Genomic DNA, 15,947 nt, shown 5'->3' on the forward strand with positions numbered 1-15,947 from the left:
GGATGAGATGTCACAGGAAGAGAACTAGGTCTCCTCGGCCAACAGCCTGCACTACCTCTGGAAGAGCAGGTGAGGGAACTTCTCGAGCCTCAGCACACTGTAGCCACATGAAGGCACCCTACTTTTATGGGTGAGAAAAACAAGGCAGTGAGTGAGTTTCACAGTACTACACACTATTAAGAAGTAGGACTAAGATCTTATCTAAATAATGTGTTTTCCAGAATTCTCACATAAAACCACTAAAATATGCTGCCTCCCCAAAGGGGAGGCTCCTTAGGATTTGGTTCCAGATTTATTTACAATTACATAAAACATTTTCTTAAAGATACACTGTTATAAATGCTATAAATGTAATTCAAAAGGAACTGAAGAAGCACATTATGGCCAAAGAAACTTGTTTAATCTGTAATTGCAAATGAAATTACACTTTAAAGAAAGCTATTAGCCACATTTGCACTGTCAGACTTTTATACTAGAATGCTATCCTGGAAAACATGTCCGCATCTTAAATGTGTCTGCCAATGCATTTTCCTGAATCTAAAGATATTACTACTCTGTAGGTAGATCAAGTAATATGATACCAAGCATAAAAGAACAGGTTCTCTAAGAATAAAGTATCCTTACAATGAACAGGCTCAGATAGTAAGATTGATTCAGCTAGAAGAATAAAAAAAGCAAAAGAAAATCTTAAGTAGCTTTCGACACAACATGGAGTTTTAACAATTGTTGCTGTGGATTGAGATTTCAGAAGAAATAGTCTGAGACAGTTCACAAAAGATTCAGATCACATGTTTTACTCAAGCTCATGAAAGAAGTAGTGTTAAGACAGCAAGCATTATAGCACTGAAAACTATAACTAATATTTAATTTAAATAGTGCTAAATATGTCTTTTCATTTCACTTTGTGCTTGTTTCCCATATTAAATGGGTTATAAATATTAAATATGTACAAAGTATGTGTAAGTTAAAATGGTACCTGATATATGATAATTGCTTAATAAGTATTAGTTATCATTTGACATTCTCACTGGAGATTACTATTGTAAAAAGGGCAAAATCAAGTGAAAATGAGTACTAATTTATGCTTTTTATTAATTTTGACCAGCAAGGAGATGGTAACCTCTGTAAATAATGATTCTAAATAATTATGCCAATCCTAATGCCTCTATTTCTTTCGCCTTTTTGTTCTGGTAGAACAAATAGAGTAACAGTTGCTGTGGAAAGGTGGGGATAAAATGGACACCTAGTAAATCACAGATCTGCCTCAGGGGATTTCTAGGCAGAATGTCCAAAATGCCAACTAGTTTCATTTAATTGCCTATGATAAAGTAGGATGGAATAGGATGAGCTTAATATGAGTCTGTAATGTTTTCAAGCAGAATTTAGAGAAAATAAGAGCCAACAAAGACTTGCTAGTTCAAAAATAAGACTGTTTCTTCTTTCTAGCCACTCCAGATGACAAAATGTCCACAAAAGAAGAAATAAAATTCATCCAAAGATCAAAATCCGCATATGCAGAGGGCCAACTTAAGTTAAACTTGGATTTCTGACTGTGAGGGCATCCTTTTTCTTGAAAGGTGGGGTGCGTTGGTAGCTGAGCATCTCCATCAGTCCATTTCCTGCCTGTAAAATTTTGGGGTTCCAACAACTTTCATTCATTTGGTCCAGTCTCTGTCCCTTTCTGTCTAAGCTGGAATATTTCTGTTGTTATAACATCTTTAAAAACTTTGGGGCCTCCCTGTGTGTTAGATGATCCATTATCATTAAAAAAGTGGGTTCTGCCAAAACAAGTTTGGCTCAGTGGATAGAGCGTCGGCCTGTGGACTGAAAGGTCCCAGGTTAGATTCCGGTCAAGGGCATGTACCTTGGTTGCGGGCACATACCCAGTGGGGGGCGTGCAGGAGGCAGCTGATTGATGTTTCTCTCTCATCGATGTCTCCCTTCCTCTCTGTAAAAATCTCAATAAAACATATTTTAAAAAGTGGGTTCTCCCTAGATGTTTTCTTATAGCCCCATTTCATATGTACAACGTAGTGGTTAAACTTTACATAAAGTTTTCCCTGATATTCCAAATACCCAGCTGGAACCATGCATAAAAATAATGCTTCACACATTTGCGTATCATACAGAGGACATGCTGATCTCTGTGTCATTACAATTTTAGTATATATGCTGCCAGAGAGCACGCCTTTATGGAATTTTATGAGAAGACAGCTGTAATTCTTATCCTTTTTTGTTGTTGTTGTTACAGGTAAGATTTTTTTTTCAAGATTTTTTCTGTCTCTTGTCTTCTGCAATTTGAATGTTATGTCTCAGTATTTGTATTTATCCTGCTTGATGTTCGGCTTCCTATATATGTGGCTTGTTCCTTGTCATAAACTTTAGACAATTCCCAGTTACCGTTACTTCATAGTTTTTCTGCTCCATTCTCTTCTACCCGTCCTGGTATTTCAAATACACATTTGATACACCAGTTGAAAGTGCCCCAAAATTCTTGGATGTGCTGTTCTGACTTTTTCCCCCCATTCCATCTTGTCTTTTCATATTAGTTTGTAAAGTTTCTATTAACCTATCTAAGCTTGCTGATTCTTTCCTCAGCCATCTGTCTACTACTGATGAGCCCATGAAAGGCATGCTTTATTTAGGTTACAGTGTTTTTTATTCTAGCATTTATTTTTTACTCTTAAGAGTTTCCATCTTTCTACTTACATTACCATCTGTTCTTGCATGTTTTATATTTTTTCCATTAGATATTTTAACATATTAATCATACTTGAGAATTCTGACATCCTGGTCATAGTTGAGCCTGGTTCTAATGATTTGTTTCTTCAGTGACTTTTTTCCTATCATGCCTTATAATTTTTTTGTTGAAAGCTATGATGTATCAAGTAATAAGACTAAGGCAAATAGAACCTGAAATGTTATGTTAGTCTGGCTAACATTGGGACCGTTTTTAATGTCTGGTAGGTACCAGAGGTCTCCAATTCCTCTAGCTTTTGTCTCCCCTGTTGACTTTTGAACTCCTTAAGTACTCCTTCTCCTCAGAGTGCTGCAACCCACTACTACACCTGAGTCCTGTTGGTGTGTGGTCAAGTGTGGGGGAGAGGAAACACATCTACTACCACAGCATAATCTAGCATAATCCGAAAGTCTCTTCAAACTAGCTGCCGGCTTCTTGTGATATACCCCAATCCATTTTTTTAGCACTTCCTCTTTTCTGCTAACACCCAATATCATCTTCTCCGCAGCCCCAGAAATCAGCCATTTCTCCAAAGATCCCTGGTTCCTTTCAGTAGGGAATGGTATTAGTGCCAGATGTACTCACTGCTATTAGGGTAGTTTGAATCTGGACCTGTCATATCAAATTTGCTAGCTATTATGCACCTGTGGCTATTTAAATCAAAATTTAAAAAAATTAAAAATCCATTCTTAATTTTTCTTAGTTGTACTAGCCACATTTCATGTGCTCAATAATGACATGTATTTAATAGCTACCATATAAGACAGCACCAATATTTATAGAACATTTCTAGCATTACAGAAAGTTCTATTGGGCATTACTGTTCGGGACTCCTTCACAAGGCAAATTTAGGCAATACAAGCACATAAACACACATACTCATAAATTCTTACTTTCCATTACCTTTTAGATATCTTCTTATGTCCCACTACATTAATTCTTTCTCATATTAAACAATTATTTGTTGAGCATATACTACTGGGTTCAGTAGGTCCTCAGGTTACATCGGAGATATGTTCCTATAGTGTGACGTAACTCGATTTTCGCCGTAAGTCAGAACCCACCAATATCACTCACACGGAGCACATTCACAGCAGTAATGAAGTGAAACAGTAAAAAAAATTTAAAAGAAAGATAATAATTCCTGACCTTTACTTGTGGTAAATAAATAATAAACATAAAGCACATATGTACATACGTCAAAATGGCAGAACTTTTTTTTTCTTATAAATAAATGGGAGATGGCGATGTAACTACAAAACAATGTACGTCAAGCCCAACGTAACCTGAGGACTGTCTGTAATTACTGTTCAAGACCCTGTAGATTTAGAAGTGTACATCCCTTTTCTCTAAAAAATTAGGTGTTAATGAAAAGATAAAAATAAATGATTATAATAAAAGAATCTCTATATATATACATATATAAAAGCCTAAGTGACTGAACAACCAAATGACCAGTCAACCAGTTGCTCTAATGTGCACTACCACCAGGGGGCTGGTGCTCAATGTAAGAGCTGCCCCTGGTGGTCAGTGCACTCCCACAGCAGGAGCACTGCTCAACTGGCCGGTGGGTACCAGGTGCAGGGCTCACGGCTGGCTGCTGCACCTCGGAGACCGCAGGGAGTGGCAGTGAGCCTACCGAGTGGCAGCAGCCACTGGCACACTGGGTGCGGGATGAGTAGGAACAGCGTGGTGCCTGGCCTGGGCTCGGGCTCCTCCCCAGCCACCTGCCACTTTATGCACTACTACATATCCTGAGGGACCCCAGATTGCGAGAGGGTGCAGGCCAGGCTAAGGGCCTCCACCTGTGCATGAATCCGTGCACCAGGCCTCTAGTATATTAAAATAATACAGAGTGTTACATCAATATATGCCCCATAGTGTGAGTATCAAGGAAGGCTTCCTGAGAGAAATTATATTTATTACGTTTAGAAAAGTAAATGAATATTAACCTGGCAATTTTAGGATAATTTTTGGGTGTGGGCATTTGCTATTTTCCATCAGTATTTTTCATCTCTGTTTCAATTACTCACTTAAAAATGCTTTCTTTATTTCCCCCATACCTTGTCAAAATTCTGTTTATCTTTGCCAATCTTTTGTGATGCATTTCTGGGTATCTTTGACCAGACAAAGCTCAACCCAAACGTATACTGTCTTTACTGATTCCTAGTACACAAAAGATTTGGTTTATTTTTTTTGTTATTAATGTAATGGGTAAGAACATGGTCTTGAAATCAGACTTATTGCTTACTAGCTGTGTGACCTTGGGCAAGCTACTTAATCTCCCAAAAACTCAATTTCTGCACGTAAAGTGGGGATTAAAAATAACCCATAGTTAAATGTTTGAGGATTAAATAAAACAATGTATTGAAAATTCTTAGCACTGTGACTAGAATACACAAATTACATGGTCTACTAGTAATAATAATCTTATACTTGTTCCTTTTTTTGCTAGAAGTTTTAAATTTGTTCACACCTTTCTTATCCAATCTTTACATTACCAAGGCGCACATACACACATACACATTTTAATAATATCTAGCAAATCCCCTAAATTATTCAGATTCTTTCCAGTCTATAAATTATGGCATATTCACATGTAAAATATTGTAGGTAGACAATTCTATTTGTAACTACAAAATCAATTTCAAAAATGCTATTTGCCTATTGCTTATAGCAACTTTAAATAAAAAACATTATAAATATGACTTTATATATAAGATCATTAAATAATAATATATTACCATTTGTAAATTCTGAAATAAAACAAATATTTTCAAATTGGTGGAGCATACTAATAATAAATGGTAAAAGTCAATCTATTAATAAAAACCAATTTGTCAGAATCCACATTCCTATTTATAATTGGAGCCTACAAAGCCATATTTATAATTGGTTACTAACTAATGAAGCAAAGCATCTTGATTTTTATACAAATACATTTTGAACACTTAATGCAGTCATTAGAAACAATATTAAGTGACAGCATCAAGGTGAATTTCTTTCTTTTGACATACTCTTTTAAAATATAATGGGAAAAAAAGCATGTCATATATGAACTAGAGATAATTTCTTTTGCCCTTCATCAGTTTTAGATATGCATTGAAAAATATATCATTAACATTTTGCTAACAAATGAAAACTGTTTTTCAAAATGAATGCTTTTAAAAAATATATTTTATAATTTTTAGAAAGAGGGTAAGAGAGAAGGAGAAAGAGAAACATCAATATGAGAGTGAGACATCAACTGGCTGCCTCCTGAACACGCCCAACAGGGGATGGAGCCCTGACCGGGAATTGAGCCAGCAAGCCTTTGATGCATGGAATGACGCCAAGCAACTGAGCCACGAAGGCCAGATGTTTTTAATGAAGTATACTTTATTTGTAAAAAGTGTATGCATGGACAGAAAAATTTCACTGTTTACAGTCAGTCTAGAAAAAGGAAATGGAATGCCCACCAGGGTTAACAATTACCAAACCTAAATAGACAGCGATGCCATTTAATCCAAAATAACTGACAGCTGGGAAGATTTTATTCTTCTTTACTAAGGAAAGACAAATATGCAGTACACTTGGGTTTCCTTCATACTCTTACCAGGAAAATTTAAAAAATAATCTTGATATGTAATTTTCCTTCAAATTAGTTTTAGTAGAGAATTTTTAAAAATGGAGATGTGAAAAATTTCAAAATACACTGCTATGTTTAAAAATTATTAAATCCCACTAACATACTGTCAATACCAATTAGGTCACTTACAAACTATATATTTAAAACTTTCTAGATATAATTATCTAAATAACAGTGCACAATCTGTATCCTCTTGTACATGAAATACATTGATGGTAAGCCTTTGTTCATGTTTCCTAAAAGCAAACTTACCTGTGGAGTCCAACACAAAGTAGGGCTCAATCTGTAGAGTTTTCTTTTGTGGAAACTCTGAAGTGGCCTGGTTCGAGCTGCTGTACTCATGACACTCAAGGATGGAGATTTCAATCTTGTCCTGTCTTTTCGCCTTTTCTTACTGTGCTTCTGGTTAAGTAACCAGCTACTCGAGGAAGAGAGCTCATCTAAATTCTCTGAAGTACTGAAATGCCATGAAATAATTGGGTAATGGAGGGAATAAAACAAAACAAACGAACGAACAAACAAACAAAGACAAAGAAAACTAAATGTAAATTGCCTTAATCTATTATGACAGAAGAGTATTAATTTTAGCCAACTTTGTGGTAACAACTGGTGAAAGAATCTATATGAATGGGGAATTACATATTCAAGTTGTGGAAATAATTTCCACTTCTATTTTCTCCTGCAAAACAAATATCCCATAGGTTAAAAATGCTCACATGGGTTCACGGGTACTTCATGTATGTTACATAGTGTTGTAACTATTGTATATAAATGTAATGATTTTTGCATATGGGTGAAATTGCATAGGATTGTAAGTTTAAAATAGCGCTCATCTCATTACTGCATTAGTTGCTCTTAAGCACTACATACAATTTCAGTGAATTTTGAAACAAAAATGCAATCCTACTATATTTAGGAATTTTTTAAACTTCTGATAACAGAAGTCGAATTATAATGAAACAGATCACACAAAGTACATTTTAAAAGCATATTAATTTTATTATTCTTCATATTAAATTTTAAACATTATAAATATTTTAAAGCTCAGAAACTCAGGAGGAAGTTAATGTTTATACCATGCAAATTTAACTTCCTTTATAGCAATATATATATATATATATATATATATATATATATATATATAATAACTAAGTTTTTCAAGTACTACAACATACCAATTTCAACCTTACTGATATAAACAGAAGCTAGTCAATTTAGTATTCTAAAATCAATAAGTGAATCTGCTATATATAAGTTCTAATCAATATCTAAGTTCTAAATATGGTATTTGGTTCAAATAGAATCAATATTTAATAGTAAATGTAAGACATGGTTTCCCTATAGCAATATCGCTGGTTTTAAATCAAATTTCTGGTTACTATAAAATATTTTATTAGCTTGTAGATAAAATAAGTAATTGAAGAATGATTGACACAGAAATAAGAAACCAAAAACAAAGGTACCTAAATGGCTTATGTTGGTGAAACCAAAGAAAATAACTAAATATGAATTTAGCAACTATCATACATTCAACATAATTGATTATGTACTATTGGCCAGGCCAGTATAGGAAAAAGAGCCTATAATAACTATTTCATTTCAAAAGTATTAACTTGCGTATGCAGAGAGCTCTAGTCAATAATGTTTTAAGTCCCAGTTTATAACCACTCTAAAGTTCTGAGAAAGACAACACATAATGCTACTCTCAAATTAATAGGCTCAATATATCTTGATATTACTTTATGTGAAATACATATCTTACTAAGGAAAATTTTAAGTGCATTACTGCTAAGTAACAGTTTGCTTTTGAGAGACCACCTATGGAACTGGGCTATCATGTCAAGGGGAACCAGAAGGTGGAGATAGCCTTCTATCAGGTTAGGCACCGGGCAGGGCAGGAGGCTGGCACAGGAGTAAGTCAAGGTCAGTAAGAAGAGAGGCTTCAGCCTGTAGTTGGTATCAGAGGTGATCAAGTCATAGAGCTAGGATCCAGGAAGGTGGGCATAGATCCAACACTAAAAAAGATTCTCTTTCCAGCAAGTTGGAAACAACTTTAGGAAGATTATACGGATGCTTGAAAGAGCGAAGAGCTCTTATTCCAGGAGCCTGAAGCACAGTTCACTAACTCTGCTATTTACAACTCCTTCATTGCTGATGAGCCTTAGTTTCCCCCTGCCACCAGAGGCTTAGTCCTAAAGGTGAGCCACCAACTCCTCTTTGAGTGACAGCGTAAGCTTTTGCACTGGCTAGAGGCTCACAAGCTGATTTAAAGAAAAGCTTGTCATTTGTGTCACAAAATGTCGTATTGTCAACTTTCTAAGGTAGCTAACATTATCATAGGAAAAATAGTTTGTTTTTGTTTTTTTGATTTAAGTATGTTCCAAGCTGCAGACAATTCTTTCTTAGATGACACTAACACTTTCTAACTACTAACGATCCTTGTAAAGTGTCATCAAAAATTACCCTTCTCAACCTATACATGAAAACTACAAAACATTAAAAGAAATCAAAGAAGACACAAAGGAATGGAAAGATATTTTGTCTTCATGGTTTGAAAGTATCAACATAGCTAAAAATGGCCATTATTACCCAAAGCGATATACAGGTTTAGTGCAAGCCCATCAAAATCCCAAAGGCATTTTTAAAAGAAACAGAACCAAAAAATAATCAGATTTCTATGGAACGACAAAAGAACCTGAATGTCAAAAGCAACCTCAAGAAAAAATAAATAATAATAACAAAGCTGGAGCATCACACTGGAAGTATTGTTAAATTATATCACAAAGTGAAAATAATCAAAACACACAGTATTGCAGAAAAACAGGTATACAGAATAACGGAACAGAGTTGAGAGACTAGAAATAAACTCACCTGTATATGGGCAAATAATTTTGACAAGGAAACCAAAAACATGCTATAGAGAAAAGAAAACCTTTTCAATAAATGGTGCTGGGAAAATTGGAAAGCCACATGCAAAAGGATGAAACTAGAGTGCTATCTGTTATCATATTTCAAAAATGAACTTGAAATAGATTAAGTTAAATATAAGACTTGAAACAATAATCTACAAAGAAGAAAATATAGTACTAAACTTATGGATCTTAGTTTTAGAGAAGATGTTATGAATTTTGACCTCAAAGGGAAGTAAAAGCAATAATAAATTAATGGAACTATATCAAACTAAAAAGCTTCTGCCAACAAAATAAAAAGGCAACGAACAGAATGGGAGAAAATATTTGCAAACAATATCTCCAATAAGTGAATAGTATCCAAATATATATAAAGAACTCATATAACACACACACACAAAAAAAACCCCAAATAATCCAATTAAAAAATGGGCAGAAGACCTGAGCAAACACTTTCCCCAAGAAGACATACAAATGGCCAACTGATATATAAAAAGATGTTCGACTTTACTAGCTGTCAGAGAAATGCAAATTAAAACCACAATGATATACCACCTCACTTCTGTTACAATGGCTATTATCAACAAGACAAGAAATAACAAGTACTGGAGAGATGGTAAAGAAAAATGAATCCTCATACATAGCTGACGGGAATGTAAACTGGTACAGCCACTATAGAAAACAATATGGAGGTATCTCAAAAAAATAAGAACAGAGCTACCATACGACACAGCAAGCTTTCTTTTGGATACCTATCCGAAATTTTGAAAAAACTGATTTATAAAGATATGTGTACTCCTATCTTTATAGCAGCATTACTCACGGTGGCCAAGACATGGAAATAACCAACATGTTCTTCAATGGATGATTGCATTAAGATGTGGTACGTGTATACAATGGAATACCACTCAGCCATTATTAAAAGTGATATTTGTGGAATAATAGGCCTCCTTCCTCATAGGCCTGGCCGCCTGGGAGCCAGCAAGTCCTTGCTTCTGTATGAAGCACCGCTCCAGCAGCTCCCCCCCGCCACCCCCCTTCCCATCATAGCAGGCATTGCGCCCCTCCTGGCCACTCCAGTGCCTGCATGTGCAAATTAACCTCCATCTTTGTTGGGTTAATTTGCATATTCACTGTGATTGGCTGTGGGCATAGAAGAGTGATGGTTAATTTGCATGTTTCTCTTTTATTAGATAAGATTCCCTATATACATTTATTTAAACATTCCTTAAAACATTAGGTTTTAGACTTATATTAATAGAGGTAAAAAGAGAAAGCAATTTTTTTCCTACTGCTATTACTTTAAAAATACAGCAGGGAATGCTTTGTTTTCTTACTGATGTTCTGCACATCTCTAATATAATCACTAATGTCATTCATAGTCACCTAAAATTATGTTGAAAATTTCAACCTGGAATGGGATGCTAATAAATGATGTTTTATCATAACTGAGAAGTGACTATAAAATATTATGAGGGTAAAATAATTACTTTATATGTGATTAGTTTGCCATTTTAACTGCAGTTTTTCAATTAGGATACCCAATTAGAAAGAATCGCTGCATTTCGTGCGATAATTGCCATTAGTGGAAATAAATAGCATGGCAGTGATTCACTGAAATTTAATTTCATATCATATTCTGGGACTCATTAAAGCAAAACAAACAGCAGCAGCAACAATAAAAATCTAGACATTATTTGAAGTAGAAATTCTCTTTCTCAGAGATAATACCCCTTGGGGTAAACAAGGATCCATTTACAACATTTTATCATTTTTTAGAGTATGAGATCTAAAAACCAATAACTATTCCTATGATGGTAAAATGTAATGCTTCATTTGTTTGAAGACTCCATTTTTTCAGTTGCTCAGTCCCTGGTGACTCATTTCAGACCCTACTTGCCAAGATTAACAAAGCCAAAAAACAACAATCTGACTTTTGGCAGACACTGCCACTGTGAGCGGGGAGCTGGGAATCAATGAATAACAAGTGGACAAACAGGTGCCCTGGAAAATAATTAACCAAGAGACTTTGCTGTAGACATTGTGAGAAAGGTTCAGTAGGATATTTAAAAACTGACCTTAAATACTTCTTAAAATTATATTAGACAGGAAGTTCTATGTGGCTCACTAAAATATATATACAGAATAGGTGGCTAAACTTTAAAAATTCACAATGTAAATTCCTTCTAACCTACTTATAAACAAAAACCACAACAAAATGTGATACAAAGCTAGAATATACATATATTTATTAAAAGATCTGAACTTATAAGAGTACTTATCTGACAATCCGAGTATACAGAATACAGCTGAAATAGCAAAAGTCTTTTAAATAAACTAAAAAGATCTCAGTAAGCCCGTGCACAAAAGCTCGCTCCTGTTGCTGTGCTAGGCCTTCTCTGTACTACAGCACAGATGCAGCTACCATTTTGGTCATCTGTCTTTCTAATCCAGAGTTAAATTAGATGAGAAGGAAGCATCCCTGAGAGCAACAACTAAATGTGGACAAAGAAACAAATATGGAATGCTTATTATCTGCAAAAAAATCTTGAAAGACTCATTCATTCAACAAATATGTATTCATGCTCACGATGTTACTCTTACTGCTAGGAAAATAGCAGGTAATAAGACAAACAAAAAAGTCCTACTCTTACGGAGTTTACTTTTTCATCCAGGAAGACAGATAATAAACAAGTTTAAAAAATAAATAAAATATCACACTTGTTACTTCACTTGATACTCATAAGGTGCCAGGATGCATACTGTTCTCATTTCAACTGTGACTTATAAAATTGCCTAAAATCACAATGCTACCAAGTGGCAGAGTTGGGATTGATCCCAGAACTGATTCCATAGTGATATTCTTAATAGTGTGTTCTCTTCATAGCATTTTATCAGGGTAAAAAATTACATTTATTTGTACAATTATTCAGTTGATATCATTTTTCCCTACAAACTAGATTCTATTCCACAAGGACAGAGACCATAATTTTTTCTTCAACACTGCAAAGATGGTATATGCTTATATATGCTGGGCTCAATCCAAAGCCTAATGCACCGAAGCTGCTCAGTGGGTATTTGTTAACTAGTAAGTGAATTATTTTACAGACATACAACTATTAATATTAATAGCTCCTGAGGATGTGGTCATAGTGATGAGCCCGAGTTACCAAAAAATATAATTAGTTCAGTATCATCCAAGAAAGGCAATGTGTAATAAATTTTATTAAAACAATTCTTCCCAAATGGTTTATTTGAAAGTATTTGGCACTAAGGTAGAATTATTCCTCCTATTGTCTTGGGTACCTTTATTCAAAATACCTTCTAGCTACTAACACATGTTGGGTAATTTCTATTTACTAAATCTCTTGAGTTAAGCTAACATAAAATTATTATGCCCAAAGCAAAGCAGTAGTGTTACAAAAAATAAACATTTTAGACTGTATTGAAACTCTTATGTTTTTATTTTTCATTTGTGGGGGGGGGGGGATTCCTCAAAAATAAAAATTTATTTGAAGAATATTAGCACTAGAAAATATTTTAGAAAATATTTGTGTCCCAGTAAATTTAAAGATAAAGAAGTGAGATGTAAAGAAATGAATGACTTGCCCAAGGTCACAAAATGTCTAAAACAAAAAGAAGATGTAAAATGTGTGTACTGCCATAACCACCAGTTAGGGCCTAAAGCTACTAAATTATTTTTTTAAAAAACACTATAATTGAATAAGAATAAACAAATGTTAAAACTTGGGGAGGGGGAGGTGAGGAGTAAGAGATTAAATACCCTAAGATGGTTTTGTCAGAAGGTATGTTTTAGGTAACATGAGAATAAAACCTAACTGTATGTACCCTGTTTCCCCGAAAATAAGACAGTGTCTTATATTACCTTTTTTCTCCCAAAGTTGCGTTAGGTCTTACTTTCAGGGGATGTCTTATCTTTTCATGCGCTAGGTCTTATTTTCGGAGGATGTCTTATTTTCGGGGAAACACGGTAAGTATTCACTCCGAATTTTAGAGTACTTGATTTACTTACAGTATCCCATACCAACTAAGCAGACCAAAGGATAGCAACTTTATATCTTCCCAAGAGATGTGACTCCCAATACTTGTATAATGAATGTCTTTAGTAGTAGCTGACCTATAAATCTTTATAGGACCCCAAATCTCTATCCTAACTCAGGACACTTTGAAACATTTTTTTTAAAGTTACGTTTTTTTGAATCAATGACTAGTATGCTGCCAAGGGAAGAAATAACAGACTATATCTACAATTATTGCATATATTATGTTGTTACATAAAAATAGCAATGGCTAATAATATTAAGCTTTTTCTTCTGTGCCAGGAATAGTTCTAAGATCTATACTAATAATAGAGGAATATGAAAATTGTCCTAGACACCATTTTAGTAACAGTAACGACCAAACAGCAGGCTAGTAGGCTGCATGGGGCGACCAGGCTGGCAGGGGGGTTAGTGAGGGATGACCAAAAGACTGAACAGCAGGCTGTGTAGGGGGACCAGGCCAACAGAGGAGGCAGTTGGGGGCGACCAGGCTGGCAGGGGTGATCAGGTCGGCAGGTAGAAGTGGTTAGGGGTGATCAGGCTGGCAGCGGAGAAGTTAAGGGCAATAAGGCAGGCAGGAAGGTGAGCAGTTAGGAGCCACTGGTCCCGAATTGTGAGAGGGATGTCTGAGGGGTCCCAGGTTGGAGAGGGTGCAGGCTGGGCTGAGGAACCCTCCCTCCCCCCGTGTACATGAATTTCATGCCCTGGGCCTCGTGTGTGTGTGTGTGTGTGTGTGTGTTTGTGTGATCTCATTTACTTCTCACAGAACCATATACTATATGATAATCATATCTGCAAGACATACATTTACCTCTTAGTAATCTGTTGAGTAATAAACTACATTTTAATAGATCCAACATGTATCTTTTAAAATAATATGACTGTAGAGACTGGGTTAGAGTGGAGACTGAATGACTGTCAAATGTTGGTTAAGACTATATAACATTTGGAACAAAGAGATTATAAACATTTAGATACCACAAGACTTTAAGAACACATAAAGCAAATATATATATCATAGTAAATTACTAAATTCCCTGTTACTTTTATTTTTTTAACGTTTTTATTGATTTCATAGAGGAAGGAAGAGGGAGAGTGAGAAACATTAATTATGAGAGAGAATCATCGACTGACTGCCTCCTGCACACCTCACATTGGGGATTGAGCCTGCAACCCGGACATGTGCCCTTGATTGGAATCAAACCTGGGACCCTTCAGTCCGAAGGTCGATATTCTATTCACTGAGCCAAACCAGCTAGGGTTCCTATTGCTTTTAAATATACCTTTTGACTATATTTACAAACATTCTGCAACTTCCCAATTTTAACAATATGATAGCAGGATTAGGATGAATAATGTCATTTAAATGTATTTTCAAAATTATGATGACCATCATATTTTCTAGTTATCCTTTTTTTTAAAATTGATTTTCAAAGAGAGAGGAAGGGAGAGGGATAGAGATAAACATATCAAGAGAGGAACATCAATGATCAAGAAATAAAGCGCAAATAAAACGTAAATAACGGTGTGAGTATATCCTCTACTGGGGATCGGGCCTACAATCATGCCCTAACCGGGAATCGAACCATGACCTCTTGGTTCCTGGTTTGACACTCGACCGCTGAGCAACATTGGCTGGGCTCTAGTTATTCTTCTGGAAACATGATTTGTACCCTCTTTTTCTTAACATTTTATTGTGAAGATATAAGATGCCTGCAGATAAGCACATAAAACATTTATTTTTTGTTTAACTTGTAGATATGAAGCATCACCTACTTGTCTACTGTGCCATGACCACCGCTCAGGTCAAGAAACGAAACATTATCAGCACTTAAGAAGCCTCCTCCCCTATATGGACCTCATCAAGAGTTAAATCTATATTTTTATCAGCCCCCTGAATAATTCAAGGACCTGAGGACTATTTATATCTATCTACCTTCCTCCTGACTATTATGCTATTGTTACTATGGACTTTCTAAAGATTCCATTAGACATACTTTACTATTTGTTTTCCATATACCCACACAGTTATTTACATTTTATTTGTTCTTTGTTTCTTGTTTCAGCTCAATGACCTATAGACGACCATCACTTTCTACTGCCTGAAGCACATCCTTTATCATCATTAACGATAACTAGAATCTACTAGTGACAAAGTCAAGTTTTGATTTATCTGAAAACATCTGTATTTCACACTAAGACTTCAAGGATATTTTCTCTGGATACAGAATTTGTAGGTAGACAGTTATTTTCTTTCAACACATGGACGATAGCATTCCACTCTGACTCCAATTCTTCTTCTTGAGAAGTCAGCTGTCAGTTGAATCATGGCTTTAATCAAGGCATTGTCTTTCTCCTCCAAGACCTCTACTGTTCCTGTTCCCTGGGTCTTCTTTTTTTTCTTTCTTTCTCTCAGATTTTCTCTATACGTCTAGGGGTAGATTTCTTCTTATCTGTCTTGGCTTCCTGAATTTGGTATCTTTCACTAAATCAAGTAATTTTTCAGCCAGTACCTATTTAAATATTGCTCCTGCTTCATTCTCTATATCATCTTCCAGGTCTCAAATTAAGTCTCATATTAGAGCTTCTCAATGTGGTCTCCACAATTT

General features: G+C 35.3%; 1 protein-coding gene across 3 annotated transcripts in view; it reads right to left on the reverse strand.

Moving 5' to 3' along the window:
- Positions 1–15,947, reverse strand: part of KANSL1L (KAT8 regulatory NSL complex subunit 1 like) — an 82,598-nt gene that overhangs the window by 23,022 nt on the left and 43,629 nt on the right. For all 3 annotated transcript variants that reach the window (XR_014795839.1, XM_084893340.1, XM_084893341.1), the window contains exon 6: positions 6,621–6,825. Coding sequence is in view for 2 of the 3 variants with exons in the window: in XM_084893340.1 (XP_084749466.1) it covers positions 6,621–6,825 (205 nt within the window). In the remaining variant the exon portion in view is untranslated. The remainder of the gene's footprint in view (positions 1–6,620; positions 6,826–15,947) is intronic.

The sequence above is a fragment of the Pipistrellus hanaki genome (genome assembly GCF_964339955.1).
Source record: "Pipistrellus hanaki genome assembly, chromosome: 8".
Lineage (NCBI taxonomy): Eukaryota > Metazoa > Chordata > Mammalia > Chiroptera > Vespertilionidae > Pipistrellus > Pipistrellus hanaki.